Source organism: Oncorhynchus mykiss, chromosome 9 (assembly GCF_057628025.1).
Source record: "Oncorhynchus mykiss isolate SJ-2025 chromosome 9, ASM5762802v1, whole genome shotgun sequence".
NCBI classification, from domain to species: Eukaryota; Metazoa; Chordata; class Actinopteri; order Salmoniformes; family Salmonidae; genus Oncorhynchus; species Oncorhynchus mykiss.
Window position 1 is genome coordinate 9,016,440 of NC_143030.1, and position 15,653 is coordinate 9,032,092.

Genomic DNA, 15,653 nt, shown 5'->3' on the forward strand with positions numbered 1-15,653 from the left:
CAGCAGCCTCCACTGGTGTATATGCAGAAATAAACAGAATTCCTTGAAAACACACAAATTTGTGACGACAGGTTGAATTTCCACTGGTTCAATAAACATTTTTTTTTTTAAATGAACCTATTGGTTGTCGAGATCTCAGTTCGGCCTCTGATTGGTTAGGGCAGTACAGTAATATCTCACAGGTTGGTTTCTATTGGCTAAGCAGGTATTAGAGCTCTGCATTGATTGGCTAGACTAGAATTTTAGAGTCCGGCAAAAAAGTAGCAGTAGAACTGAACTGCAACTAAAGGAAGTAGCCTAGTTTGAATATTGTAATGATATACCTGTACTTCATAGTATTGGAGTATAGAAGATACAAACCGTAAAAGGTAAGTGGGCGATTTTTAAGTTATTTTTGCTGCATTTTCTGTATTTTACTACCGTTTGTTATTTGGTCTACAGCCTAGTTGATCATCTGCCTGTCTCTGTCTACCTCTTCTTCATAATCCGCGCTAGAACAGCACATCGGCGTCCGAAACAACCCTCTATTCCTCCGTCAATACGATGTCGTATTTTTGCATCGCACACCGCGATGCTGTGAAAGTCTCCGGGGAAACATTTAGGCTGCTTTACTTCGTATGCGAAATGATAACACTACGCGCTCGGATATGGCTACAATGTAACCGCTACCACCTCTGTCGCAGACGGGGAGAGTGATCTCGCATACATTTACTGTCTCAAAAGCAAATAGATGATCAATCCAGGTTGTCCGTTTGGATAGCCCAATAAAACGATTTCAAATGCAATATTCGGTCATATTTTTCTATTCGTTTTGGTCGCGAAAGGCCGCCGCCTCGGGAACAATTCCTACAGTATGATCTCAGGACAGGCGACATCACGGAAGCCATACGGTAGCTCTCGAGTTGGAAGGACCATCCGGTGTAGTCTCTCGGATGACCACTGCGCCACCGGCCCGCCGCTAGCCTACTTTTGTTGTTGTTGACACACCGGTAAAATGACTGTAAGGAGGCTATATTTCTATAATGCTATATTTCTGTCCAAAAAAAAAAAGCCTAGAAGATGGAGGATCATGCTGGTAAGACTACTCATGGTTATGAGGATTTTGTTGACGGTAGGGTGTAATTAATAGTTGTGTATAAATGCATACATTAGGCCTATATTGTACACAGGTTACTATGTTAGGCCTATATAGGTTATAAGTATGTTATAATAGTTAAAACTAGAATCGTTAGTTGCCACATACATTTTTGGACTTATATATGAATTAATATAATCAATGAATGAAATACCAAGTGATTATTGAAGAGTATAACTGAAAAATGACTAATGAGCTTTGTTCAGCTGTCATACCCCATAATCAGAACCCGAAATATATAGTTTTTCTCTCCATTGTTTTTAAACAATGTAAATGTAAACAAACACTTTATAGCCTTATAACCTGGCTAAAAGTGTCATTTTTATATCATGTGTAACCGGTTTGAAATGGCTAGCTAGTTAACTGTGTGTGCTAACCTAGTTTCCCTCTTTCTTTCCCCCCATCTCCCCCTCTCCTTCTCTCAGTGATGCCGGCCCAGCCCTCCCTCAGAGAACCACAGGAGGAGATGGAGGTGGAGGGAGAGAGTGAACTACCAGAGGCCAATGGAGAGATGGAGGAAGAGAGGGAGACAGAGAGAAGAGAGGGGGAGGAGGAAACCATGGAGGAGAGTACGGAGGAGAGGGAGAGCGACTCGGACGATAGCGAGGAGGAGGAAGAGGAGGAAGAGGAGAGTTCAGGTAAGATAACTGTTGAATGATGAGAGGACAGTTTTCTCTTTTTGTTTTTTTTTCCTTCTTGACACTTTACTGACATCATGAAGAGCAACTAGAAGTCTCTCTCTCTCTCTCCGCCCTTTCCCTGCTCTCTCTCTCTCTCTCTCTTCCTGCTCTCTCTCTCTCTTCCTGCTCTCTCTCTCGCTCTCTCTCTCTCTTCCTGCTCTCTCTCTCTCTCTTCCTGCTCTCTCTCTCTCTTCCTGCTCTCTCTCTCTCTTCCTGCTCTCTCTCTCTCTTCCTGCTCTCTCTCTCTCTTCCTGCTCTCTCTCTCGCTCTCTCTCTCTCTTCCTGCTCTCTCTCTCTCTTCCTGCTCTCTCTTTATCTCTTTCTCTCCCTGTTCTCTCTCTCCCTGTTCTCTCTCTCCATGTTCTCTCTCTCCCACTCACTCTCCTGCTCTTTCTCTCACTCACTATCTCTCTATCTCCCACTCTCTCGCTCCAACACTCTTTCTCTCTCTTTCTCCCCTCTCTCTCTCTCTCTCTCTTCTCTCATTCTCCCTTCCCCCTCCATCTCCCCTTCCTCTCTCCCCCTCCCTCTGTCTCTCTTTCTCTAGAGATGGATGATGAGGACTGTGAGAGGAGGAGAGGAGAGTGCCTAGATGAGATGTCAGACCTAGAGAAACAGTTCCTGGAACTGAAAGACAAGTAAGTCTCATTGATGGATTGATTAATCGGTTGATTGATTGACACAGATTAATCGGTTGATTGATTGGTTGATCCAAGGCTTAGGAAAAGGCTTTTCTTGAGGGATAATCAACAAGTGGCTATGCGTTTTAAGGAAAATAACGAATACATGGAAGCTGTGTTCTGCATATTTTGCTACTAGAAACGTGTTAATTTGCAGCTAGAAATGTGTTAAACATCCAATGAAGTGGCAAGCAGGTTTACTAGATAAGCTACAGTAGTTACCGTGGTAATCAAGCAGGTTTACTAGATAAGCTACAGTAGTTACCGTGGTAATCAAGCAAGTTTACTAGATAAGCTACAGTAGTTACCGTGGTAATCAAGCATGTTTACTAGATAAGCTACAGTAGTTACCATGGTAATCAAGCAGGTTTACTAGATAGGCTACAGTAGTTACCGTGGTAATCAAGCACGTTTACTAGATAGGCTACAGTAGTTACCGTGGTAATCAAGCAGGTTTACTAGATAAGCTACAGTAGTTACCGTGGTAATCAAGCAAGTTTACTAGATAAGCTACAGTAGTTACCGTGGTAATCAAGCAGGTTTACTAGATAGGCTACAGTAGTTACCGTGGTAATCAAGCAGGTTTACTAGATAAGCTACAGTAGTTACCGTGGTAATCAAGCAGGTTTACTAGATAAGCTACAGTAGTTACCGTGGTAATCAAGCAGGTTTACTAGATAAGCTACAGTAGTTACCGTGGTAATCAAGCAAGTTTACTAGATAAGCTACAGTAGTTACCGTGGTAATCAAGCAGGTTTACTAGATAAGCTACAGTAGTTACCGTGGTAATCAAGCAAGTTTACTAGATAGGCTACAGTAGTTACCGTGGTAATCAAGCAGGTTTACTAGATAGGCTACAGTAGTTACCGTGGTAATCAAGCAGGTTTACTAGATAAGCTACAGTAGTTACCGTGGTAATCAAGCAGGTTTACTAGATAAGCTACAGTAGTTACCGTGGTAATCAAGCAGGTTTACTAGATAGGCTACAATAGTTACCGTGGTAATCAAGCAAGTTTACTAGATAAGCTACAGTAGTTACCGTGGTAATCAAGCAGGTTTACTAGATAAGCTACAGTAGTTACCGTGGTAATCAAGCAAGTTTACTAGATAGGCTACAGTAGTTACCGTGGTAATCAAGCAGGTTTACTAGATAGGCTACAGTAGTTACCGTGGTAATCAAGCAGGTTTACTAGATAAGCTACAGTAGTTACCGTGGTAATCAAGCAGGTTTACTAGATAAGCTACAGTAGTTACCGTGGTAATCAAGCAGGTTTACTAGATAGGCTACAGTAGTTACCGTGGTAATCAAGCAAGTTTACTAGATAAGCTACAGTAGTTACCGTGGTAATCAAGCAGGTTTACTAGATAGGCTACAGTAGTTACCGTGGTAATCAAGCAGGTTTACTAGATAAGCTACAGTAGTTACCGTGGTAATCAAGCAAGTTTACTAGATAAACTACAGTAGTTACCGTGGTAATCAAGCAAGTTTACTAGATAGGCTACAGTAGTTACCGTGGTAATCAAGCAAGTTTACTAGATAAACTACAGTAGTTACCGTGGTAATCAAGCAGGTTTACTAGATAAGCTACAGTAGTTACCGTGGTAATCAAGCAGGTTTACTAGATAGGCTACAGTAGTTACCGTGGTAATCAAGCAAGTTTACTAGATAGGCTACAGTAGTTACCGTGTTAATCAAGCAAGCAGACTTGCTAGTTTAGCTGACCAAGTTGACTTTTTGCTTTTCAAAAACAGCTCAAACAAAATTTATTTCAAATGAACTATAGCCGTTGAATTCTAACAGGCAAACATACAGTGTGTTATAGGGAAATAATTCACTCTCTAGAATGCCCTTACTGCCCGAGGGGGGTATGGTATATGGCCAATATACCACAGCTAAGGGCTGTTCTTATGCACGACGCAACACAGAGTACCTGGATACAGCCCTTAGCCGTGGTATATTGGCCGTAAAATCACAAACCCAGCGTTACCAAGGTAGTTTGGAGAGTCAAAATATATGTTTTGTCATACCCGGAGTGTTGGTTGGCTGAAAGCAGTGGTACTTTTATAAACTGGGTGGTTCAAGCCCTGAATGCTGATTGGCTGACAGCTGTGGTTTATATCAGACCGTATACCACGGGTATGACAAAACATATATTTTGACTCTTCTAATTACGTTGGTAACCAGTTCATAATAGCAATAAGGCACCTCGGGGGTTTGGGCTGTATCCAGGCCCTCCACGTTACGTCGTTCATGAGAACAGCCCTTAGCTGTGGTATATTGGCCATATACCACACCCCCTCATGCCTTATTACTTAAATATATTATACCGAATATGGACTGATCGATTGACTGACCAATCGTGTGTGTGTGTGTGTGTGTGTGTGTGTGTGTGTGTGTGTGTGTGTGTGTAGGTTGTTTCGTGAGCGGTTGAACCAGGTTAAGGTGAAGCTAGATGAGGTGTTGACTGGTAAAGCAGGAGAATACAGAGAACCACTGGCAACACTACAACACAATATGACGCTACGTACCCAGGTGGCAGGTAACTACTACTACTGATACTACTATTACTACTACTACTACTACTACTACTACTACTACTATAACACATGACGCTACGCCCCCAGGTGGCAGGTAACTACTACTACTACACTACTACTACTACTACTACTACTACACTACTACTATTACTACTACTATTACTACTACTACTATTACTACTACTACTATTACTACTACTACTACTACGTCTACTAGTACTACTATTACTACTACTACTACTACTACGTCTACTAGTACTACTATTACTACTACTACTACTACTATTACTACTACTACTATTACTACTACTACTATTACTACTACTACTACTACTACTACTACGTCTACTAGTACTACTATTACTACTACTACTACTACGTCTACTAGTACTACTACTACTACTACACTACTACTATTACTACTACTACTATTACTACTACTACTATTACTACTACTACTACTACTACTACTACGTCTACTAGTACTACTATTACTACTACTACTACTACGTCTACTAGTACTACTACTACTACTACACTACTACTATTACTACTACTACTATTACTACTACTACTACTACTACTACTACTACGTCTACTAGTACTACTATTACTACTACTACTACTACGTCTACTAGTACTACTACTACTACTACACTACTACTATTACTACTACTACTATTACTACCACTACTATTACTACTACTACTACTACTACTACGTCTACTAGTACTACTATTACTACTACTACTAGGTCTACTACTACTACTATTACTACTACTACTAGGTCTACTATTAATACTACTACTACTACTACTACTACTACTACTACTACTCTACTGCTACACAACAACTACTATTATGACATTTTATGCAGCTCTGCACGCATGTTGCTGATAATGAAATTACAACTTCATTTCTTTACTTAAAATTAAACCTGAAGGCGAAATTAATACATTTTCTGTCGTGTCAACACAAAGTAATTTTATTCATATTTTTAAATGATCTTTGCGTGTATTTTCTTGTTTCTCTCTCTCCAGGTGTGTACAGAGAACTATGTCTGCAGGTGATCCAACACAGGTACGAGTGTGAGCTGCAGGGAGCTCGACAACACCTGGAGAGCGAGAGGACATTGTTGTTTGATGCTATGAAGACAGAACTGCTGGACAAGATCAGACGGCTGGAGGAGGACAGTCAGAGTGTAGACCTCACATCAGGTACACAGACAGATGCAAGCACATCAGAACTACACTACATGACCAAAAGTATGTGGACATTTGCTTGTCAAACGTCTCGTTCCAAAATCATGAACATTAATATGGAGTTGGTCCCCCGCACCATTGCTGCTGTAACAGCCTCCACTCTCCTGGGAAGGCTTTCCACTAGATGTTGGAACATTGCTGCTATAACAGCCTCCACTCTTCTGGGAAGGCTTTCCACTAGATGTTGGAACATTGCTGCTGTAACAGCCTCCACTCTCCTGGGAAGGCTTTCCACTAGATGTTGGAACATTGCTGCTATAACAGCCTCCACTCTTCTGGGAAGGCTTTCCACTAGATGTTGGAACATTGCTGCTATAACAGCCTCCACTCTCCTGGGAAGACTTTCCACTAGATGTTGGAACATTGCTGCTATAACAGCCTCCACTCTTCTGGGAAGGCTTTCTACTAGATGTTGGGACATTGCTGCTATAACAGCCTCCACTCTCCTGGGAAGACTTTCCACTAGATGTTGGAACATTGCTGCTATAACAGCCTCCACTCTTCTGGGAAGGCCTTCCACTAGATGTTGGAACATTGCTGCTGTAACAGCCTCCACTCTCCTGGGAAGACTTTCCACTAGATGTTGGAACATTGCTGCTATAACAGCCTCCACTCTTCTGGGAAGGCTTTCTACTAGATGTTGGGACATTGCTGCTATAACAGCCTCCACTCTCCTGGGAAGGCTTTCCACTAGATGTTGGAACATTGCTGCTATAACAGCCTCAACTCTTCTGGGAAGGCCTTCCACTAGATGTTGGAACATTGCTGCTATAACAGCCTCCACTCTTCTGGGAAGGCTTTCCACTAGATGTTGGAACATTGCTGCTATAACAGCCTCCACTCTCCTGGGAAGGCTTCCCACTAGATGTTGGAACATTGCTGCTACAACAGCCTCCACTCTCCTGGGAAGGCTTTCCACTAGATTTTGGAACATTGCTGTGAGGACTTGCTTCCGTTGAGCCTTGAGTATTAGTGAGGTCGGCGCTGATGTTAGGCGATTAGACCTTGCTCGGAGTCGGCGTTCCAATTCATCCCAAAGGTGTTCGATGAGGTTGAGGTCAGGGCTCTGTGCACGGCAGTCAAGTTCTTCCACACCGATCTTGACAAACCATTTCTCTATGGACCTGGCTTTGTGCACGCACGGGGGCATTCTGAAACAGGAAAGGGCCTTCTCCAAACTGTTGCCACAAAGTTGGAAGCACAGAATTGTCTAACCGCCCCAGACCATTATTCCCGTCCACCAAACTTAACACTTAGCACAATGCATTCGGACGGGTAGCTTTCTCCTGGCATCCGCCAAACCTAGATTTGTCCGTTGAACTGCCAGATGGTGAAGCGTGATTCATCACTCCAGAGAATGTGTTTCCACTGCTCCAGAGTCCAATGGCGGCAAGCTTTACAACATTCCAGCAGATGCTTGGCATTGCACATGGTGATCTTAGGCTTGTGTGCTGCTGCTCGGCCATGGAAACCCATTCAATGAAGCTCCCGACGAACAGTTCCTATGCTGAAATTGGTTCCAGAGGCAGTTTGGAACTCGGTAGTGAGTGTTACAACCGAGGACGGACAATTTTTACACACTTCAGCACTCGACGGGGACATTCTGTGAGCTTGTGTGGCCTACCACTTTGCGGCTGAGCCGTTGTTGCTCTTAGACGTTTCCACTTCACAATAACTGCAAGTACAGTTGAACCAGGGCAGCTCAGACATTTGAGATCTGAAAACACTTCAAAAGTTCACCTACATGTTTGTCTTTCAGGAATTAACATCTCTGTCTCTCTCTCGCTCTCCATCTCTTTCTCTCCATCTCTTTCTCTCCATCTCTTTATCTTTCTCTCCATCTCTCTCTCTTTCTCTCCATCTCTCTCTCTTTCTCTCCATCTCTTTATCTTTCTCTCCATCTCTCTCTCTTTCTCTCCATCTCTTTATCTTTCTCTCCATCTCTTTATCTTTCTCTCCATCTCTCTCTCTTTCTCTCCATCTCTTTCTCTCCATCTCTCTCCATCTCTTTCTCTCCATCTCTCTCTCTTTCCCTCCATCTCTTTCTCTCTCAGAGTGGTGGAGTGATGAGGTGAAAGGGAAGAAGTGTAAAAGGAGGAGTCTGTCCCGGCCAGAGAGGAAGAAGAAGGCTGCCCTAGTATCTGGTAATATTTATATTTTTCTCCCTACTTCCCTCTTCCTTTCATCCATTTCCTTGTATGATATACAGTGCCTTCATGAAAGTATTCATAACCATAAGGTTATAACCTTACCCTAAAATGGATTAAATAAATACAAAAATTATCGTCATTCTACACATAATAACCCATAATGACATCACAATACCCCACAATGACATCACAATACCCCATAATGACATCACAATACCCCACAATGACATCACAATACCCCACAATGACATCACAATACCCCACAATGACATCACAATAACCCACAATGACATCACAATACCCCATGATGACATCACAATAACCCATAATGACATCACAATACCCCATGATGACAAAGCGAAAACAGGTTTTTAGAAATGTGTGCAAATTTATTTAAAAAAAAAACAGACCTTATTTACATAAATATTCAGACCCTTTGCTATGAGACTCGAAATTTATCTCAGGTGCATCCTGTTTCCATTGATCATCCTAGAGATGTTTCTACAACTTGATTGGAGTCCACCTGTGGTAAATTCAATTGATTGGACATGATTTGGAAAGGCACACACCTGTCTATATAAGGTTCCACAGTAGACAGTGCATGTCAGAGCAGAAACCAAGCCATGAGGACGAAGGAATTGTCCGGAGAGCTCAGAGACAGGATTGTGTCGAGGTACAGATCTGGGGAAGGGTACCGAAACATGTCTGCAGCATTGAAAGTCCCCAAGAACACAGTGGCCTCCATGATTCTTAAATGGGAGAAGTTTGGAACCACCAGAGTCTTCCTAGGGCTGGCCGCCCGGCCAAAATGAGCAATCGGGGGAAAAGGGCCTTGGTCAGGAAGGTGACCAAGAACCAAGAACCCGATGGCCACTCTGACAGAGTTCCTCTGTGGAGATGGGAGAACCTTCCCGAAAGACAACCATCTCTGCAGCACTCCACCAACCAGGCCTTTATGGTAGAGTGGGCAGATGGAAGCCACTCCTCAGAAAAAGACACATGACATGACAGTACCCTTGGAGTTTGCCAAAAGGCACCTAAAGGACTCTCAGACCATGAGAAATAAGATTCTCTGGTGTGATGAAACCAAGATTAAACTCTTTGGCCTGAATGCCAAGTGACACACCTGGAGGAAACTTGGCACCATCCCTACAGGGAAGCATCATGCTGTGGGGAGGTTTTTCAGCGGCAGGGACTGGGAGACTAGTCAGGATCGAGGGAAAGATGATGTACAGAGAGATCTTGATGAAAACCTGCTCCAGAGCTCTCAGGACCTCAGACTGAGGCGAAGGTTCACCTTCCAACAGGACAACGACCCTAAGCACACAGCCAAGACAACGCAGGAGTGGCTTCAGGACAAGTCTCTGAATGTCCTTGAGTAACCCAGCCAGAGCCCGGACTTGAACCTGATCTAACATCTCTGGAGAGACCTGAAAATCGCTGCGCAGCAACGCTCCCCATCCAACCGGACAGATCTTGAGAGGATCTGCAGAGAAGAATGTGAGAAACTCCCCAAATACAGGTGTGACAAGCTTGTAACATCATACCCAAGAAGACTCAATAGTCTTATATATATAATATTCCTCTGACTTTGGGAATACAGCATAAACAGGTAGACCATCTTTTCGAAAACCATGGCAAGCATAACCACCTCCAGGGATTACTCCAAATAGACAGTTAGGATTACCAAAAGGGCAGTCAAGAGGTCCACCAACCGCATTGCATGCTTGTCCATTTCTATCTGTATAATGGAGTCTGGTACCATCTTCCATCTGCAGGGCAATACGCACCTGAGGAACACACACAGAATACAACACACTGTTTTACAACACACACAGAAACAGAACACACTGTTCTAGAACACACACAGAAACAGAACACACTGTTCTAGAACACACACAGAAACAGAACACACATGTTCTAGAACACACACAGAAACAGAACACACTGTTCTAGAACACACACAGAAACAGAACACACTGTTCTAGAACACACACAGAAACAGAACACACTGTTCTAGAACACACACAGAAACAGAACACACCGAAGGTGCTTCAACAGTAAAGGGTCTGATATGTCCATTTTTTTATATAAATTAGTAAACATTTCTAAAATCCTGGCTTTGCTCTGGTTTTGCTTTGTCGATATGGGCTATTGTGTCTAGATTGATGAGAAGAAGAAACAACTATTTAATCCATTTATAGAATAATGTTGTAAATTAACAAAAATGTGGAAAAAGTCAAGGGGTCTGAATACTTTCCGAATGCATTGTATACATTGCCTCGTGAAAGTCTACACACACGTTTTAATTTTCCATCCTGACAAACTCCCCAGTCCCTGCCGGTGACAAGCATACCCATAACATGATGCTGCCGCCACAATACTTTAAAATACAGAGGGTTTAACCACATTGCATTCGTTCCACATTACTGACCTGTATGACAAAATGAGTGTTGAATAATCCACTCCAGACCATCCGTTCTGTTTACAACATGGCTGTTAAGTTATATTGCAAGACAACACAGCAAATACATGTTTAGGCCTAAATTTAAAAACTTCAGGCTTGAGTCAATTCCAGTACAACAAAACGCAGAGTGAAACTCTTTGTATTTTTAAGTAGTGTGGTAGTGGTGGCAGCATCACGTATCATTTCTAAATTTGTGGATTTACCACATTAAACCGATGGTTGAGAATCTCCCATCTTATGTCAAAGACACTAGTCACATGATCTCATTGATCGAGGGCTTAGGAAGGTTACCAGAGGGCACCCTGCTGGCCACTGTTGATGTGGAGAGCTTCTACACTAACATCCTACACACTGGAGGCTTGTAGGCGCTGCAGGACTTCCTACAGTAGAGAGACTCTACCCTTCAAAGTCGGGGTGTAGACATGGGCTTTCCCCCCCCCCCAACTATGCAGACCAGTATGTGGGACAATTTGAAGAAGCGTTCCTTTATAAAACAGAGACACACCGCTTACATTTCTAAAATACTTCTATGGAAGGGATACATAGATGATGTCTTTGTGCTCTGGGAAGGAAGTCAGCAGGAACTAAATGAATTCCAAACTCTACTAAACGAGAGCTCTGAATACCTCCAATTCACCATGCAGACTGACGAGAGAAAAATAAACTATCTGGACTTATAGATCATCAAAGAGAGTGATGCATTACACACAGACTTATACACAAAGCCCACAGACTGCAATACCCTGCTACGTGCAGATAGTATGCATCCCCTTCCCCTCAGGAATGGTCGACCATACAGCTAGTTATGCAGGGTTAAACTAATCTGATAGTATGCATCCTCTTCCCCTCAGGAATAGTCGACCATACAGCCAGTTATGCAGGGTCCTGAAAAAGCACGGGTATATTCTGCAATCAGACAAAAATAATTACCTCTTCAAGGAACCCCCACTGGTGGTCTATAAGCGTGGTCGCAATATTGGAGATATCTGACAAGCCCCCTGAGCCCACTCAGACACTCTTGGAGATATCTTGGTGAGATCTGACCTGCCCCCTGAGCCCACTCAGGCACTCTTGGAGATATCTTGGTGAGATCTGACCTGCCCCCTGAGCCCACTCAGGCACTCTTGGAGATATCTTGGTGAGATCTGACCTGCCCCCTGAGCCCACTCAGACACTCTTGGAGATATCTTGGTGAGATCTGACCTGCCCCCTGAGCCCACTCAGGCACTCTTGGAGATATCTTGGTGAGATCTGACCTGCCCCCTGAGCCCACTCAGACATCCTTGGAGATATCCTGGTGAGATCTGACCTGCCCCCTGAGCCCACTCAGACATCCTTGGAGATATCTTGGTGAGATCTGACCTGCTCTCTGAGCCCACTCAGACACTCTTGGAGATAGTTTGGTGAGATCTGACCTGCCCCCTGAGCCCACTCAGACACTCTTGGAGATATCTTGGTGAGATCTGACCTGTCCCCTGAGCCCACTCAGACACTCTTGGAGATATCTTGGTGAGATCTGACCTGCCCCCTGAGCCCACTCAGACACTCTTGGAGATATCCTGGTGAGATCTGACCTGCCCCCTGAGCCCACTCAGACACTCTTGGAGATATCTTGGTGAGATCTGACCTGCCCCCTGAGCCCACTCAGACACTCTTGGAGATATCTTGGTGAGATCTGACCTGCCCCCTGAGCCCACTCAGACACTCTTGGAGATATCTTGGTGAGATCTGACCTGCCCCCTGAGCCCACTCAGCCACTCTTGTAGATATCTTGGTGAGATCTGACTTGCCCCCTGAGCCCACTCAGACACCCTTGGAGATATCTTGGTGAGATCTGACCTGCCCCCTGAGCTCACTCAGACACTCTTGGAGATATCTTGGTGAGATCTGACCTGCCCCCTGAGCCCACTCAGGCACCCTTGGAGATATCTTGGTGAGATCTGACCTGTCCCCTGAGCCCACTCAGACATCCTTGGAGATATCTTGGTGAGATCTGACCTGCCCCCTGAGCCCACTCAGACACTCTTGGAGATATCTTGGTGAGATCTGACCTGCCCCCTGAGCCCACTCAGACACTCTTGGAGATATCTTGGTGAGATCTGACCTGCCCTCTGAGCCCACTCAGTCACTCTTGGAGATATCTTGGTGAGATCTGACCTGCCCCCTGAGCCCACTCAGACACCCTTGGAGATATCTTGGTGAGATCTGACCTGCCCCCTGAGCCAACTCAGACACCCTTGGAGATATCTGACCTGCCCCCTGAGCCCACTCAGACACTCTTAGAGATATCTTGGTGAGATCTGACCTGCCCCCTGAGCCAACTCAGACACCCTTGGAGATATCTTGGTGAGATCTGACCTGCCCCCTGAGCCAACTCAGACACCCTTGGAGATATCTGACCTGCCCCCTGAGCCCACTCAGACACTCTTAGAGATATCTTGGTGAGATCTGACCTGCCCCCTGAGCCAACTCAGACACCCTTGGAGATATCTGACCTGCCCCCTGAGCCCACTCAGACACCCTTGGAGATATCTGACCTGCCCCCTGAGCCCACTCAGACACCCTTGGAGATATCTGACCTGCCCCCTGAGCCAACTCAGACACCCTTGGAGATATCTGACCTGCCCCCTGAGCCCACTCAGACACCCTTGGAGATATCTTGGTGAGATCTGACCTGCCCCCTGAGCCCACTCAGACACTCTTGGAGATATCTTGGTGAGATCTGACCTGCCCCCTGAGCCCACTCAGACACCCTTGGAGATATCTTGGTGAGATCTGACCTGCCCCCTGAGCCCACTCAGACACTCTTGGAGATATCTTGGTGAGATCTGACCTGCCCCCTGAGCCCACTCAGACACCCTTGGAGATATCTTGGTGAGATCTGACCTGCCCCCTGAGCCCACTCAGACACCCTTAGAGATATCTTGGTGAGATCTGACCTGCCCCCTGACCCCACTCAGACACTCTTGGAGATATCTTGGTGAGATCTGACCTGCCCCCTGAGCCCACTCAGACACTCTTGGAGATATCTTGGTGAGATCTGACCTGCCCCCTGAGCCCACTCAGACACTCTTGGAGATATCTTGGTGAGATCTGACCTGCCCCCTGAGCCCACTCAGGCACCCTTGGAGATATCTTGGTGAGATCTGACCTGCCCCCTGAGCCCACTCAGACACTCTTGGAGATATCTTGGTGAGATCTGACCTGCCCCCTGAGCCCACTCAGACACTCTTGGAGATATCTTGGTGAGATCTGACCTGCCCCCTGAGCCCACTCAGGCACCCTTGGAGATATCTTGGTGAGATCTGACCTGCCCCCTGAGCCCACTCAGACACTCTTGGAGATATCTTGGTGAGATCTGACCTGCCCCCTGAGCCCACTCAGACACTCTTGGAGATATCTTGGTGAGATCTGACCTGCCCCCTGAACCCACTCAGATACTCTTGGAGATATCTTGGTGAGATCTGACCTGAGCCCACTCAGACATTCTTGACACCCAATCCAAATGGGAACTACAAATGTGGCTCATGTGCACAGTGCAATAGCACTGTAAAAAAACATCCTTCTTCAGACACCCACATACAGGTTGAAACATCCCTGTTAGGGGTATTATCTCATGCAAGACCTCGGGAGTAATCTGTCTCACCTGTTCATGTGGGAAAGCCAACGTAGGACAAACTAAAAGACAACTAAAACAACATATAGCTGAACACAGCAGCCCAATCAGGTGCAAGAACACTTGACTATCCAATAGCAGCTCACATTGTTGAAACTAACCATCCAATCTCCTCCCTACAAATACACAGGCGTTGAGCATGTTGCTCTACCAAGGAGAGGTTACATGGAGATCCTCCTACTACAGGGGGAGACAGGATATCCTGTCTAAAAACACTGACCTCTAGTGGTCTGAATATTCACTTTGATCACAATGAACACATTTTTCCTCTATGAACAAGTCTTATAAATGTAAAAAAATATTTCTACAGCTTATTAGCGTACACCTAATATGTTCCCTCTGTTGACGACGCTCGTTATAGATTAAGGTTGAACCAATATTACATGTAACAAAAATAAAATATGCAAAATTATGCGAACTTGAATTAAACAATAATGTATGTTGGTGCTAATATGATGTACAATATTCCATCGTGTTTCTATATGATAACAATATCGTATATATAATATATTTTTTTAAACAGTTTCACTAATTCATTTTAATTAACATAATCATTATGACACACCCCTCGTTGTCATTGGTTACACTAATTGCACTGTTTGTCTACATAACCTGGTTCAAGTATTCATGACATCACCCTGAAGAAGACACAGTGATGCTGAAACGTTGGTAAATACCCAATAAATTACTGGGAGTTTATACATGGGGTGTTGGACTTTCTTTTATTTTGCTAGTTTATAGTTTATTGTCCGTTAGTCAGCACCTCCACACAAGCTGTTATTCTGGGTGTGGGCTCAGTTTTTTTTTATGCATATTCTTGTCACCAGCAGGGTCTGGGGAGTTTGTCAGGCCTAAATTAAAAACTACAGGCTTGAGTTGAATCCAGTACAACAAAACACAGAGTGAAACTCTTTGTAGTGTGGTGGCAGCATCATGTTATGGGTATGCTTGTCACCGGCATGGTCTGGGGAGTTTGTCAGGCCTAAATTAAAAACTACAGGCTTGAGTTGAATCCAGTACAACAAAACACAGAGTGAAACTCTTTGTAGTGTGGTGGCAGCATCA

At 44.5% G+C, this 15,653-nt stretch overlaps 1 protein-coding gene across 1 annotated transcript in view; it reads left to right on the forward strand.

Annotated features, from left to right (window-relative positions):
* Window positions 1–229: 229 nt before the first annotated feature.
* The window catches only part of brms1 (BRMS1 transcriptional repressor and anoikis regulator), an 18,095-nt gene continuing 2,671 nt past the window's right edge, over window positions 230–15,653 (forward strand). Inside the window, exons 1-6 of the mRNA XM_036987243.2 lie at window positions 230–368; window positions 1,561–1,773; window positions 2,363–2,453; window positions 4,908–5,035; window positions 6,074–6,250; window positions 8,350–8,439. Coding sequence (XP_036843138.1) covers window positions 1,563–1,773; window positions 2,363–2,453; window positions 4,908–5,035; window positions 6,074–6,250; window positions 8,350–8,439 — 697 coding nt within the window. The 5' untranslated portion in view covers window positions 230–368; window positions 1,561–1,562. The remainder of the gene's footprint in view (window positions 369–1,560; window positions 1,774–2,362; window positions 2,454–4,907; window positions 5,036–6,073; window positions 6,251–8,349; window positions 8,440–15,653) is intronic.